We start from the raw sequence: 12,574 nt of genomic DNA on the forward strand, positions 1-12,574 counted from the left end.
TGTCTGCCTATGAAAATTCATGAACTCCCATCTAATCTGGCCTCACCTTCCTCTAAAGTACGCACATTCCTTTCTGTTTAACTTTTTGGTCTCCTCCAGCTCACTGCAGCCTGATAGCTCAAGCAGTGTCTTGTCCCCTAATTTCTGTGGGGCTAAGAAAATGCTGCTGCTTCTATCTTGGAGGCCGCTCTTCCCTTTGGTTTCTCCTTTTTAAAATAAAAATATCTGTGGAGTTCAATTTTGTCCTTCAGACACCAGCAGGGTCAAGGCCTCTTAGAAGCTTTCCATGATACCCCAAGGCTGGGTTTGATGCCTGTCTTATAGCCTTGTGTAGCATAGCACCTTATGGTTGGTTTCTCAAAGCACTTGTCACACTGTAGTATAACTATGTGTTTCTTTAGGCTTTTTCCTTTCCTAGATGGTGAACTTGAAGACCAGTATCCCAGATCCTAACACCTTGATAGTCTCACGGTAAGCAATAAGTAAATAGGTAAATAAATACATATATAAATATAGATTTACTGAAGGGCCTCATTATTACTGTAGAAATGGCATATAAACTCGTACTTTAGAAGACAACAATATGCATTATTTATACCCTGAGTTGTTCCAAAGAAGTGATAATTATCTTGTAAAGAATATAAAGTATAGGAGAGTAGCCTAAATTATAAGCAGATGGGAAAGATGAGGTAAATGGAAAGTAAAGATAGGGGCATAAAATGGAGCCAGAAATAAAAGGTAAGGTTATCATTACGAATTCACATTAACACCATTCTTCTTCTGGTCCCCATTCCAACTCTGAATGTAGAGATTTTCTCTTTATGTAAGGGATAGCTATTTGTAATATGCAATTTCTTCTAGTCTTAATTCTGACTTGCCTACCTAATTTGCCCAAGGTTTTGGAGAAAACTTTATAATAGCCTAAGAAAACTGGTCATTTCCTTAGAAGCCTCCTCCTCTCCTCCTACTTCTCCCCAGTGGCTCCTCATTTCAGGCTTTGATACAATTGCACTAAGTTATACAAATTGGTACATTCTACATATTTGGAGCTAGTTATATTGAAAAAGAAAGTGTACATTTGTATAAATATGTATCAGATGCAAAATAATGCACAAATATGAGCCTGTGATCTATTGTATAAAAACTTAGTTTACAGTGCATCCAAAAAATATCTTTACTGTTTGACCATAGGAAAAAGTACTCAGTTCTTTTTTCACTGGAAATTGAGTGAGCAAAATAATTTCTCATACCAAGTAGAATGATCAAAACATAAATCTGACTGTCTGAGTGAAACTGAAATAATATCTGGACCTCTTTTTATCTTAATCTTCTTGACTTTATATTTGTTATGGCTAATTAATACCTTATGCTATTCATGTCTGTTTTGTCCCTGAAAATCAGGGAAGTTATCAAATGTTTTAATTTCCCTGAACCTCAATTTTCTTATCTATAAAATAATCAGTGCTTCCCTTCTCTGAGTAAAAACACTATCTTTATGTTAGTTACCTTTAGGTGACTTATCTTTAGGTTAATTATCTATAGGTTATCTTTATTGAATATACCTGAAAATTTTGGTAAAAAAATGGTATCAGAAGTAACTTAGTAAACATACCATTTACTTACTGTCCAGGGAGAATGAAAAATGTAATTGTGGAGCAAACCTAGTATCTCCTTCCTGTTCTGTCTAGTAGAATAATTCACATAAAGAATGCTCATCTTTTTAAATAATTAATTCACTCAATGACTGTTTTTTTGCTTGCCTCCTATGGACCAGACGCTGAGCTATGTAACAGGAACACATCACTGTACAAAGGAAAGGAAGACACCTTACTGCATAGAACTTACATTCTAGAGTAAATGCACATGCATGCACTTGTGTGCAGAGAGAGAGAGAGAAAGAGAGGCTGAGACTTTCTTTAATCCCCTACAATGAGCCAAGAACTATGACAAATATATCATCTAATCTTTATGTACATCATCTTATTTTTAATCTTTACCCAAACTCTGAAAATTATGCATTATATGTACAGAATTGGAAATTGAGATTCAGAAAAGGAAAGTGATTACCCAAGCTCTCAAAGCCCCGTAAAGTATAGAACAAGAGTTCAAATAAATTATTTCTGACTATAAGGCCGACATTTCCAAAACAGTTACTCTTAACTGCAAGAATAGATATAAATACTGCGGAGAAAAACAGCCCCTGTCACAGGATCAGAACACCTAACCTCTTTTATTAGCAGCATTCATTTTGAAGGGCCAGGTGCAGGCTTTCCTGATTTCTACTATCTGGGATTCTGCTTTTCTTAGAGAGCTACATCATTTGACGAGTTTGTGACAGTCTAAATTTTCCAGATTCTAGATTCAGCTTCCAATGTGACAACTTTGCTGATTTTCTAGACTCTAATCTCTCCTTTCCTAAAGAGACCTTCATGGGTTCCTGTTTTTCCCGATTTAATTGAACCCATAGGCTTTCTGGAAATCATTAATTTTCTATTTTTTTAATTAACAATAAAAATTATGGAACTAGTATCCTTTAGGCCACTTCTAGAGATGGAACACAAACGTAAATAAAACAGAGAATCTGTCCAACTGTAATCTACTAGCTCCCTCTGGCTTACCTAATCAGCTGGTCCACATTTTTTTCTCTCTTGTGCTGTATGTGTATTAATCTCTCAAAATCTGATTATGATATTCGTCATGATTCCTTGTATTATTTTAGTTTGTTTTTCGAGTTGACAAGAAATATGTATACCTACTTAAATATATATGTGTTAGGTGTGTGTATATACATGTGTGTAAAGAAATATATATATATATATATATATATATATATATATATTTATACTCATAAACGAAAATACAGATAAAGACAAAGAGAATAATCACCTGCAAAATCTGTAAATAACTCAAAATGAACTGATTTATTAAAGTAACCAACAGCCCGATCTATATAAAATAAGTTATTTACACCAATCATTTCACTAAACTGCTGTTTAATTAAATTGAATACAAATTCACACAAAGTGCTATAAGTATGAAGTAAGTGGCAAATATGATATTATTTATTTATTGTATGCATATGTTTCATATATAGTGAATGTGCCAGACGTGTGAGACGAATGGTAAAACATTACACATTTCTAACTTGCAGGAAACCTAACTGTGTCTCTCTTCAATTGATTTACCACATAACTAAATCTACCAGAGCTTATGAAAACTTATTACATCTTGAACCCTATTTGGGAAAAAGGACAGAGTTTCTCTTTAAATTGTAAGTCACAAAGCTATGGCGGTTCTATAAGCACAATCAATATCAATTAATAGCAATGAAAAGGAGCGCTGCCTTGAATGTGTCATGGTCCCCTTCAGGTTCGCAGGGGATGTACATACAGCCTGTGCTGGTAACAGACCCAAGTGCTCAAGTTTTGGCTTTGACGAACTAAAGTTTGTTCAGCCGGCTTTGGCTAATTTCCTCTGGGAAATTAGCTCAGTAAAATCCACAGGTAGTACTCAGTTTTTGACATTCAAAGGGGCAAGTTCACACAAAATTAACACTTTTAAACGTCCTCCTACCCAGGCACATATATACACCTAATAAGACTTAGATACCGCTGGTATACGTGTGACATAAATTTCCAAATAAAGACAAAATTTAGGTCTTGACAAATCTCATCTCTTACATAAAATACTATTCAAGAGAGTTGAATGCAATTGATCAATCAGTATTAAACACAATTCCTTCCGGCACATTTAGAAAAATGTGAGCTATCATAGGTATAATTTGGGAAGGAAGAGAGATAAAATTGATTGTTTAAAATCATTACAAATGCTGCGGTGTCGATTTTTTTCGTGTAAGCTACATTCCTTTCATGTGTGTATCACAATGTCCATATAGGACTGCCCTTTAAAATTCGTTCTTAAACAAGGTTTTCTGTGTTCTGATTTTAAAAGTATCTCCTTAATTTTCTTGTTTTTACTTTTCTCTTTTTCTTTCCTATTTTCCTTCTTAAGTTAAAGTTGGTTAACAAAGTCTTCTTTCCTACCTATCATTAGATGTCTGACACCCTACCAAAGCCACTGAAGCATGCTTTTCCACTGATGAAATGTGTCTGGGCTCTGCTTTAAAGTTTTCTGCTCCCATCCTGTGTTGGAAAACAATTCCCCGTGGGTCTCTTGTGTTTCTGCATGTCTTGTGAGCAGAGGCACTGACAGCTTTTGTTCCTGACTATCTTTTCAAGGATGCTTGTATAGTGAAAAGTCTGAAAGACAGAAGAAGTAGTTCTCCCTATGGAGCAAAGGGCAGGTTTGTTTACAGTCCAGTATAATAAAGATAATTTCTCCCTGTGCGGCAAAGGGCAGCTTTGCTTGCTGCCATTATATAAAATAAATCGAGTTTTCTAAGCTCAGGGAGCCTCAGTGATGGCATAAGCCTACTGTGTGTGTAGGTGTCACCTAAGCCTCATCGTACAACCTTGTAGTAATTGGGGCTTGAGGAACTGATGCAAGGAGATGACAATACTTTGGCTACTGCTATTGCTATAAGTAATAAGCTGCCCTTTGTCTCTGCCTTCTGCCAGCATCCTCGAAACTGTGGCACATTCTTCCCAGTTCTTGACATTGTGCTCTCACAGTTTCTGTTGTTCTGTTTTATGTAATGAATCGGGTTTCCACTCAGACCCTAGAGAAGATGACTCATTGGTTGGTCGTCTAAATCATTTTTCAATTCAGTTTCTATCCAAATTTCTGCCTCTCTCGTTGATCCTTCCCACTCTAAGTTCCCCACTTGTCCAGAACAAAAACAAAACAGACTTAGATTAAATCCTAAGAGCCAATGAACTAAAGTCAGAGGGATAAGAAGGATAAAAACGAAAGTGTGAATACAAAGGGAAGTATGAATTATACACTGGGTATGGGCTCATGAGAATCCTGACAGCACTTGTATTTTTAAGTCTATACCCTGTGGAGACATCATTTCAGAGACCGACTTGATCTGAGGGTTTGAGAGTGGGCTGCCTTGTTGGCCTGGGTGCCTTGCTAATTTGACAGTTTGACTCTACCTTTTCATTTTTTTGGCTCACTGCTAAAAATATTACTTCCTCCTACTTCTGTTTCTCATCTCCCTTCCTGACAGCAAGCAATAAAATCAGTAGACTCATATTCTGATAAATATGGTTTTTAATTACTTATTACCTCTAATTTCAGAGAGTTCCAGAGGGATGAGCAACAGCCCTCTGCAACAAGAGGCCTGAGAATCAATGACAACTTATAAATGTAGATTTCCAAGCCCTATACCCCAAGGATTTTGATTCAGTAGGGTTGATGTGAGACAGAGACATTTTCTAATTTTAATGAGCTTCTTGGGTGAATCTCCTAAAGTTTGTCTGCAGAACATTATATGAGAAACTCTGCACCCAAAACTGCCTCTTGATCTATATTATGTACATTTGCTTAGTCCAACAGAGATAGTTCAACCCCAAATGTATAGATTAGTCACTGATAAACGTTAGTTGATGACAGTGATTTTCCTTGGCCGATGCTCAATTGCCAGGAGTGTTTTGATAGTTGCTTTTGGCCCATGAAACTGAAAGACTCATATTAATATGAAAAAACAATTGTTTTGTTTTAGAATTTTGGGACAGTTTCTTCTGTTCTATGGTATAATACTATGTATGCATTATTAGCAATGGCCATCTATAGGAACATATATAAATGGAATAAAAAAATAGCTAAACACGCTCGGTAAAATTATTATCCCAAAAGTACTTTATTTGGGTAAGTTAAGTAATGTGAACATATTTGAGAGATAAATGGTTACTTTTTAAAAGTAAAGACTATTGCAGTCATTGTTGTTGAGACCTTAAAATACAAAAATAGGATGTTAATGAAAAAATGTCCTACATCAGTGTTTTGGGATGCACTCAGAGAAAGGGAGAAACATGGTAACATTGATAGGCTGCAGGTATCTCTTACTATTCTAACTTCCTAATAATGATGTTTATAGGAACATTCCTCATTTTCTCAATATTTTCCCAAGTAATAAAAGACCCCGGATAGCCTCGGCAATCTTGAGAAACAAGAACAAAGTGAGAGGTATACTGATACCTGAAATCAAATTATACGACAAGGCTACAGTAATCAAAACAGCATGGTACTGGCATAAAAACAGACACATAGATCAATGGAACAGAATAGAGAGCCCAGAAATAAACTCATACTTACATGGTCATTTAATCTACAACAATGGAAGTAAGAATCTATGGTGGGGTAAAGACAGTCTATTTAATAAATGGTGCTGGGAAACCTGGACAGACACACACACAAAAAATAAAGCTGGACCACCTCCTTACACCATATACAAGAATAAATTCAAAATGGCTTAAAGACTTAAATGTAAGATCTGAAACCATAAAATTCTTAGAAGAAAATATAGGAAGAAACTTCACAGACATTACCTGGAGTAAGATTTTTACTGATATATCCCCTCGGGCAAAGGAAGTAAGAGAAAAAATAAACATGTGGGATTACATCAAACTAAAAATTTTTTCACAGCAAAGGAAACCATCAATAAAACAAAAAGGGATCCTACTGAATGGGAGAAGATATTTGCCAATGATATATATCCGATAAGGGGTTAAATCCCAAATTTATAAAAAAACTCACTCAATTCAACTCCAAAAAAACAAACAACCCAATTAAAAAATGGGCAGAGGACATGAAGAAACATTTTTTTAAAAAGGACATACAGATGGCAAACAGACATGAAAAAATGTTCAGCCTCACTAATCATTAGAGAAATGCAAATAAAAACCACAAAGAGATACCGCCTCACCCCGGTTAGAATGGCTATCATCAATAAATCAACAAACAACAAGTGCTGGTGAGGATATGGAGAAAAGGGAACCCTTGTGTACTGTTGGTGGGATTGCAGATTGGTGCAGCCACTATGGAAAACAGTATGGAGGTATCTCAAAAATCTGAAAATGGAACTACCTTATGATCCAGCAGTTCCACTCCTGGGTATCTATCCAGCGAAATCCAAAACTCTAATTCAAAAAAATGTGTGCACCCCTATGTTTATTGCAGCACTATACACAATAGCCAAGACATGGAAACAACCGAAATGCCCATCGGTAGATGACTGGATTAAGAAGCTGTGGCACATTTATACAATGGAGTATTACACAGCCATAAAGAAGAAAGAAATCTTACCATTTGCAACAATATGGATGGACCTAGAGAACATTATGTTAAGTGAAATAAGTCAGACAGAGAAAGACAAATAGCATATGATCTCACTTATATGTGGAATCTAAAGAAAATAATAAATGAAATAACTAATCAGAAAGTCTCAGAGACATAGAGGAAAAACTGAGGGTTGCTAGATGGGAGGGGTGAGGGATAAGGGGGGAGGTGAGGGGATTAGAAAGCACAGTCAGTAACCACAAGGTTGCCACAGGGATGTGAAAGTCAATTCGGGGAATGTAATCAATAATCTTGTAAAGGTTTTATAGGGTATCCGATAAACACTTGTCTCATTAGGGAGACCACCTCAGGGATGATGTAGATGCCTGATCACCGCACTGTATACCTGAAGCTGAAGGTGAACAATAACGAATATCAACTACAATTTTATATATATATATACATATATATATGATATATATCTATATGATATATATATATACGTATATATATGATATATATCATATATATATATCATATATATATGGTTACAAGAAGCGGAGTACAGCATTAGGAATAGAGACAGTGGAAATGTAATGGCTGTGTGCGATGTCAGAGGGATAGTGGGTGGGGGAAGGGGTTGTCACTGTGTGAGGGACATAAATGATAAATGCCTAACTATTTAAAAAAAAATTTCCAAAGTAAATAGAATTAAATAACCTAAGTGATAGGAGCATTACAGTAACAGCATTTCTTTTTGAGTACAGACCAGTATACTTCATTTTCATCAGTTTTGATGAAAAGTTTCACACTTAAATTTAGTCAAAATATACTCCAGATGAAACCTATGAAAATGAAGAAAACATCATGTGCCCACAGTGCTTTAGCGATAAGGACACCACAGTTTAGAATGCCAGGGACTAGGATGATATTGGAAACATTTCCATCTGCACATTAAACTGAATTATTGTGGGATTATTTGGATCAACTGACGTTACAGAAACAATTTGACCAATATTCTAACATATGCACATTTTCACTATCAACAGGTGGTCTTTATCAATAGACAAACCACCTCTTAAAAAAATTGGCAACATAAATTTCAGACAGTATTTTTCAGGTGGTTTATCTTTTCTCTGAGGTAATATTGATAAAAGGTGATGGGACTTACAGTTTACGACAACTTTTACTTTTTTCACATCTGGGAACGACACGTCATTTTCTGCACTGCATTCGTATTCTCCAGCCTGGTCCCTGGTAATTCCATAAATGTCCAAATATTGTCCATTTTCAAATGGTTTTGCTGCAAGAAAAAATGTACAGCACGTTTAACTGTAGCCGCATGAGGCTTCATACAAGTAAAACAACAATCTCATGTCTTCCTATTAGATATTGCTGACAAAACAATTCCAAATGAAACTGGGGAATTATTAAACCCTTTGTTCTCCTATGTTCAGAGGAAAAGTCAGAGAGAAAAGCAGAAACCGAACAAGGGATACTATAACAACTGTTTCCCCGGAAGAGGATATACATGTGTTCTTTAATTTTAATTGATTGTGGTCTCCTAACCTCATCACACATCAAATAGAGCTCTGCACATTTCTGTAACTGAGTTCAACCACCTCCTAACAGTGTAGGTGAAATTCACTAATGTGAGTTGGTATGTGTTGACTTTTACACACTGTAAGCTAGCAACATGACGCTTAACCTAACTAAATGTTACTTTTCTGTTGGGGAAATCTCATATTCATTAGGAAGGTTTCGAGCCAGATGGCTTGATAAATATACAAAGATATATTAAACCATTGCCATGTTTCACTTTCCAAAATTATTAATGTTTCCAAGAGAGGTACACTGCATATACTATATATAACTGACCCAATAAACATCAGAAAAAAAGCTTTATGACTCTCAAACTAAAAGTAAGTAGTTGTAAAAACCAACTAAAGTATCTTTATTTTCTAATATTCAAGGGAAAACATTATTTTTGACTAAAAATAGCAGATTAAAAATACAAAAGCATAATTGCAGATGAAAGAATATCCTGAAATGAGATTTGAAAAAAGACTCTTTCTGAAGTAATGGAATTTTTATTTATTTGAAAGCAGATAATCATTGGGCAGGAAAAGTCCTATTCTCAGAGATACGGCAAAGGACCTATGCGACTTTCCTTAGGGGGCACCTTTTTCCCTCCTGGCACAGGTTTTGAATAATCACATTGCAAGACATACCAAAGAGAACTGGAAAATGAAACAATGATTCCATTAAATAGTTTGTTTTCAAAATCAACCTTTTGTTGTTATCTCATTCTCTCACCTAAACTATTATAACAATGTTGACATTATAAATAGGGAATAGAGTCAGTGGAGTTGTAACAGCTACATATGATATCAGAGGGGTAGTAGACTGGGGGAGGAGGTTATCACGTTGTGAGGAGTATACGTTTCTAACTATTACATTGTTTTGTACACCTGAAACTAATTTTTTAAAAAAAGAAAAAGAAATGTGAACTGTATTACTAAAAAAAGGGAAAGAAAAACAAACTAGTAAGAAAATTGAAGTTTATACTGGGTATCCCTGAAAATAAGACCTACCCGGACAATCAGTTGTAATGCATCTTTTGGAGCAAAAATAAATATAAGACACAGTCTTATATAAGACCGGGTATTATATTATATTATATTATATTATATTATATTATATTATACTATATTACATTATATTATATTATATAATAAGACCTGGTCTTATATTGCATTATATTATATAAGACCCAGTCTTATTTTATAAGACTGGGTCTTATATTAATTTTTGCTCCAAAAGATACATTAGAGCTGATGGTCCGACTAGGTCTTATTTTCGAGGAAACACGGTATGAACAAAACAAATTGAAATGTATTTATGGTACTACAATCTAAAATCCATGTCATTGAAAATTTATTTTTCTTTCCTGCGGGCTCCATTATCTGGGCCTATATCAACTGCCACACTGTCTGTCTTCCAGGCAACTATGACTTTGTTAATTTCAACCTGGAGTGTTTAGGATATATATGATTAAGTCGTTTCTTCGTTTTTTCCGGCTGACCACAAGTTATAGATAGGGAGAGTTATGCTTCTCAGATGGTGGTTGGCTTATAAGATATTTCAGGTATAAGAAGTACGCTTACAAAAGCATCACTTGTCTCCAAAGTCCATATTCTAAAAATCTGATTTTATAATCATTTTTTCAGTTTAACCTAGTGGCCTTATCTGACTCAATATACAAATATAATGGTGATTTTCTGTTGTTCCCTTTTATTTCTCTTATTTTCACCCTTTCAATGAAGATATAATTTAGGCTTAAATGTGTTTGTAAAAACTATTGGAATATAAAGGTGACAAATTCCTTATTAACATCCAGGAATTTTTAAAGTATAACTTAAATCATAAAGGGCAATATGAAATGGAAATTAAAGCATGGGAAGAAATGACATACTATACTAAAATTAAATAACCTAGTTGAGCAGTACAAATGAAGCCAATCACAAGTTAAAGGGCATACTATTGCAAAACTTTGTAAAAACAAATGTATTAGGGTTTAACTTATTATCAATATTAAAATGTTACTTGAATATTCCTATTTTGTGTACTGACATAATTTTGAGAAATTGTATCCCCTAAAATGCATCCTTTGGATAATAGGCGCGCATTATACCTATGTGAATAATCAAGTATTATCTAATTCTTAAATAAAGCACTAAACATGGCATGTATGAGTTTATGTATTTTTTTTGCCATTTAAACATTGCAAACATATGACCAATTGTTCTTAAAGTATTTAAAGATAGGAAGAAGCACATTAGATTTGTATGCCTACCAGAAACAAATAGTATAACAAAAAGAAAGAATCAGTTAAGTTCCAGAACTTAAGGAAGAAGGAAGAATTTTTCTCTCTCTCTTAAATGGTAAATGGCAGGCTCTGAAATATTGAGAGCCACTACAAGATGATGCATAACAAAAATGTCACCAATATCAGGACAACTATATCACTCAACTCCAGAGAGTACCATTTATATCTATTGGACGTTTGTCCATAGAGTTCATTGCCTAATCTACTTAACTAAATTTAGAGATACATCTCGACTCTGCCACAGAACAGTGTCCCTATTATACAACTAACAGAATTACCAGTAAATGTTTATGCATTGGATTACTTAATGGCTATAGAACCAGTCATTGGATGATATTGCCAATTGTATTATCAATGACAAAACACTAATATAAAGACACTTGGGGAAAAAGTATAAATTCATGGTTAACATCTTAATTTTTCCCACCGGATTCCTGGTTTTTAAGCCATCCTGTTATTTCTATTCAGCATGCATCAGCTCTCCCAAAAGTTATGCTCCAATTATTCTCTCTCTCTCTCTCTCTCTCTCTCTCTCTCTCTCTCTCTCTCTCTCTCTCTATCCAAACAGCTGTTTCCATCCTGAATTCATCCTTGCTCTGTTCTCAGTCTGATCTTATCAGGCTTACATTTCAGATTTGAAACTCTGAGTTGCCCAGGATTTAAATTCTGGGGTTTACTATTTGTCTGTAATTTGATTGGCTGCCTCTTTGGTTTTTGTTGTCCTCTGTTTTCCCTAATAGTAATTCTTCACCTTTCCTTGAGTTTTGGACTCAAGGAAAACTATCCTGTCTTTTCCAGTTGGCTGGATTGCCTTTTTTCCCCCTTACTGCGCTCACAAGGGGAGAGGACTTGGGCATCGTACATTAAAAGGCAGCGAAGAACATTGAAGTTCATGTAATATAACTCCACTAATCCCCCAACATGGAGTGGAAAGACCAAGACCGAAGTGATATAGGAAGTTAAAGGCACGAGGACCATCACCAAAGCCAAGACTAAATGTTTGCGAGGATATGTAACACTTTAGGGTACTACTTATAAATCTAGATGAATTATAGAAACATTGTGTAATGTTTCTATTTCTTAGGGTATCAATTATAAATGTTGATGAGATATAAACACTTTGCAACATGTCAGCCCTCTTCTGGTCACAGTTGTACCACTGTGCGTGAGTGCAGTGACAGCTCCTGTTTTGTTCATCTCTGTGTCCCTAGCTCTAGCATAATGCCTGAAACATCATACTCTTGGTAAATATTTATAAATACATTTGTAGATGAATGAACAAAGTCTTGTAAGGACAGAGCACAGAGAATCTAAACTAAACACTTACATTCAAAGAAATTGCCACTTCTCTTCAGAGTTGTGAAGAAGGGAAATAACTTTAAAAAGAATTATCATCTTTGCTGACATCCTGAAGTGATAGGTAAAGGCAGTGGTAAGAGCAGACTGTACAGATCATAGATCCTTTTAAAATTATAAAAACTAACACAAATTCTAAATATAATT

The 12,574-nt window shown here is 35.0% G+C and overlaps 1 protein-coding gene across 1 annotated transcript in view; it reads right to left on the minus strand.

Moving 5' to 3' along the window:
* The window catches only part of NEGR1 (neuronal growth regulator 1), an 831,724-nt gene that overhangs the window by 268,149 nt on the left and 551,001 nt on the right, over positions 1–12,574 (minus strand). Inside the window, exon 4 of the mRNA XM_033115332.1 lies at positions 8,354–8,485. Coding sequence (XP_032971223.1) covers positions 8,354–8,485 — 132 coding nt within the window. The remainder of the gene's footprint in view (positions 1–8,353; positions 8,486–12,574) is intronic.

The sequence above is a fragment of the Rhinolophus ferrumequinum genome, chromosome 9, assembly GCF_004115265.2.
Source record: "Rhinolophus ferrumequinum isolate MPI-CBG mRhiFer1 chromosome 9, mRhiFer1_v1.p, whole genome shotgun sequence".
Lineage (NCBI taxonomy): Eukaryota > Metazoa > Chordata > Mammalia > Chiroptera > Rhinolophidae > Rhinolophus > Rhinolophus ferrumequinum.